Raw genomic sequence first — 3,501 nt, 5'->3', positions numbered from 1 at the left:
TTATTTCTGTAATGCAAAGCTGAATTTTCAGCATCATTACTCCAGTCTTCAGTGTCACTTGATCCTTTAGAAATCATTCTAATATGCTGATTTGCTGCTCAAAAAACATTTCTTAATATTATAAATGTTAAAACAGTTTTTGCCACGTAATATTTTTGTGGAAACTGTTGATACACTACCATTCAAATGTTAGAAATGTTTGATTCCTTATTTTGCAGGGACACATTAAATTGATCAAAAGCGACAGTAAAGATATCGATAATGTTACAAAATATATATATATATATATATATAAAAAAAACTGTAATATTATAACTATATAATCTATTTATTTATCAACTACCATTCAACATTTTTAAGTCAGTAAGATTTTTAAATGCTTTTTATGCTCACCAATTTGATCGAAATATTCGTAATATCAAAAGATAGAAAATAACAGTAATGTGAAATATTAAAATTTAAAAAAATCTATTTTAAATGTTTTAAAAAGCAATTTATTACTTGTCAAAACTGAATTTTCAGCAGCCATTACTCTAGACTTCAGTGTCACATGATTCTTCAGAAATTATTCTAATATGCTGATTTGCCATTCAGATAACTCAAGTAATTTCTTATCATCATTATAACAGTTAACATTTTAACAGTGATACTTTTTTTTAGAAAGTTCACAGAAGCAGCATTTATTTTGAAATAGAAATATCTTTACTGTAACTTCTGATCAATTTAATGCATTCTTGCGGAATAAAAGTATTAATTTCTCTCTCCCCCAACCCCTACCCAACTAAAAATAATAAAAAAATCTTGCTGACCCCAACATTTTGAACTTTTTTTTTAACAATACATTCAGCATAAATCTAAGGCAGTGATTATCCAGTACATGTGTGTCGGGCTGGACGTTGTGTACTAGATGTTAACAGAAATGCTTTCTGCTTTCAGATTGCTGCTATGGAGCCACGTTTCACTGCTAGGGACCTGTTTGATTGCGTGTCTCAACAGCAATACCGGTTAGTTAAGAGTCATGGGATAGATGAGACTCATTACTTTATCTGCAAGTCATACTCACAGATTTAGCTGCTTTTATTAACCCGGCTACGTGCATAGTGCAGTTTGTTCTGTTCTGATCGTTTCAACATCGCCCACTTTCAGCAGAAAGGCATTTCAGCTGGAGCACAGCATTCTGTTCTCAGGTCAGTGCTCGCTTCAGCAGGCCTCGGCAGGTATCTACTGTCTCAGAGGACTAGTTTCCACTTTAAGAGCGTTATTGCATCATAATCCTACCCAAACCTCAGAAGACAGTTCTGGTTTGAATGGCAAAATGAATCATGACCTGTTTATTGTTCGTTGTGTACATGTGATATTAAAATCCAGTTTGGTTTTTCATTGAGAAGTTTAGGGGCAGTATGGGTTTGGTTTTTTTATTTATTTTTTTTATTTTGGAAAGAATTTAATACTCTTATGCAAGGATGCATTAAAATTGATCAAAAATGACAGCAAAGACTTGTACAATGTTACATAAAATTATTTCAAATACATTCTGTTATTTTGAACTTTCTATTCATCAAAGAATCATCAAAATTCATCAAATAAGAAATGGGTTTTTTTAGGAACCAAATTAAAATTAGAATGATATCTGAAGGATCATGTGATGCTGAAGACTGGAGTAATGACTGCTGAAAATTCAGCTTATTTTAAAGTTATATTATAAAATATATAAAAACAGAGAACAGTTATTTTAAACATTGTTAATATTTCAGCATATTATAACTGTTTTTTTTTTTTTTCAAAATAAATACAGACAAAAAAAAAAGTCTTACCGACCCAACTTTTGAACGGTAGTGTATTTTGATCAGATTTTCATTCCGGCATATAGCTAGTTAAAATTTTGATTGCATATCAAAGAAATTCTCTCAGCTAAAGGTATAAATCATACAGGCTATATACAGGTTTTTATAAAGCACAAAAAAAGTGCAAAAAACATAAAAGGTCAGCATTTGTAAGCAGTTGCTTATTTTATATATAAGAATTTACATTTTAATCTCACCACTAATGTTGGATTTCGAGTGGAATGCTTGTTATTTTCTATACTAAGAGTTTCTATACTAAGTAAACTTGAGATTTGTGTGCTTCACAAATCTAGTTAGATCTAGTGCTCTGACATTGCGCTGCATTCTGTGCAATAACTCTCACTAATGTGGCAGCTGTGTAATAACAGGTTATGCTGAAAACTGTCCTCTTGTGCACTCTAAATCACACTTTGATACTGAGGAAGGCATTATTGATACATAAAGTGCATTTAATGATACATCACCTCTTTCCCCTGAGTCGTTAGCCAGTATACACAATTCTGGTTAAGATATTTCGCAATTTATTCCTAGCCGTGTACAAAGGTGTTTGTGAAACTTGTTCTAACTGGAAACTAGAACATAAGCATGTTTTATCTTGCCTCAAAGATTTTCATATCGCCAGTGTGATGTTTTTGATGATGATGATGATGATGTTAATGCCCCAGGCTAATGAGGAGGGCTGAATGTAATGCTACAAATTAATGCTAATTATTCAGTGTATAAAGACTCTAATGTGATTGCACTCGTAAATATTAAGATTTGCATTGATGTGGTTTTATGTCATTTTTCTATAGAAGAGACAAATTTGATGGCTTGATAAAACAATTTCCAGATTACACCTTTAATTTTTTTAAATGAATTGTTCCCAGGAAACTGGGGGATAAGGAATCTGACAGTCAGAAAAGAAAAAGTTAAATTAATAAATACAGTGTAATATTAATGTGTCACAAGCATATCTGTGTTGTATTGTGGTTATCAAAAGCAGTTGTCATTGCAATGTAATATAATAATTGTATTTTAAAAAGCACCTTTCAAGTCCTCAGTCATTTTACAATGCCAGTAACAAATATCATAGACAGATCTATACAGATCATTAGTTTATGGACATTCAAATATAAATATTTGTGTATATATATAAAAAATATTTTAATGTATATATTTTATAGATATTTAAGCTTTCATAGAATTTCTAACTCTTAGAAGTTTAGCTAGTTGTATTTAAGTTTAATGTAAAAAAATATTAAAGGGGTCATATGATGCTGCTAAAAAGAACATTATGTTGTGTATTTGGTGTAATGCAATGTGTTTATGCGGTTTAAGGTTCAAAAAACACATTATTTTCCACATAATGTACATTATTGTGTCTATGCCTCTATGCCCCGCCTTTCTGAAACGCGTCGATTTTTACAAAGCTCATCGTTCTGAAAAGCGAGGTGTACGCTGATTGGCCAGCTATCCAGTGCGTTGTGATTGGCCGAATACCTCAAGCGTGTGACGGAAATGTTACGCCCCTACCATACTATGATGCCCTGTGTCCCGGCGCGACAAGACAAAAACAATAAAACCCATTATAAACGAGGTATTTGTTGCATCCAGTGGGGACATAATTACTGATTATAATGACTTATACTGTCTTTTTACGCGTTGCGTATCGCGC

At 32.0% G+C, this 3,501-nt stretch overlaps 1 protein-coding gene across 4 annotated transcripts in view; it reads left to right on the top strand.

Annotated features, from left to right (window-relative positions):
- The window catches only part of LOC107696141 (transcriptional protein SWT1-like), a 29,461-nt gene that overhangs the window by 19,918 nt on the left and 6,042 nt on the right, over window positions 1-3,501 (top strand). For all 4 annotated transcript variants that reach the window (XM_016496335.1, XM_016496334.1, XM_016496337.1 and 1 more), the window contains one exon: window positions 937-1,004. In XM_016496335.1, the coding sequence (XP_016351821.1) occupies window positions 937-1,004 (68 nt within the window). The remainder of the gene's footprint in view (window positions 1-936; window positions 1,005-3,501) is intronic.

This window comes from Sinocyclocheilus anshuiensis, unplaced genomic scaffold (assembly GCF_001515605.1).
Source record: "Sinocyclocheilus anshuiensis isolate Anshui unplaced genomic scaffold, SAMN03320099.WGS_v1.1 scaffold306, whole genome shotgun sequence".
NCBI lineage: Eukaryota > Metazoa > Chordata > Actinopteri > Cypriniformes > Cyprinidae > Sinocyclocheilus > Sinocyclocheilus anshuiensis.
This window is presented reverse-complemented; position numbering and strand designations above follow the sequence as displayed.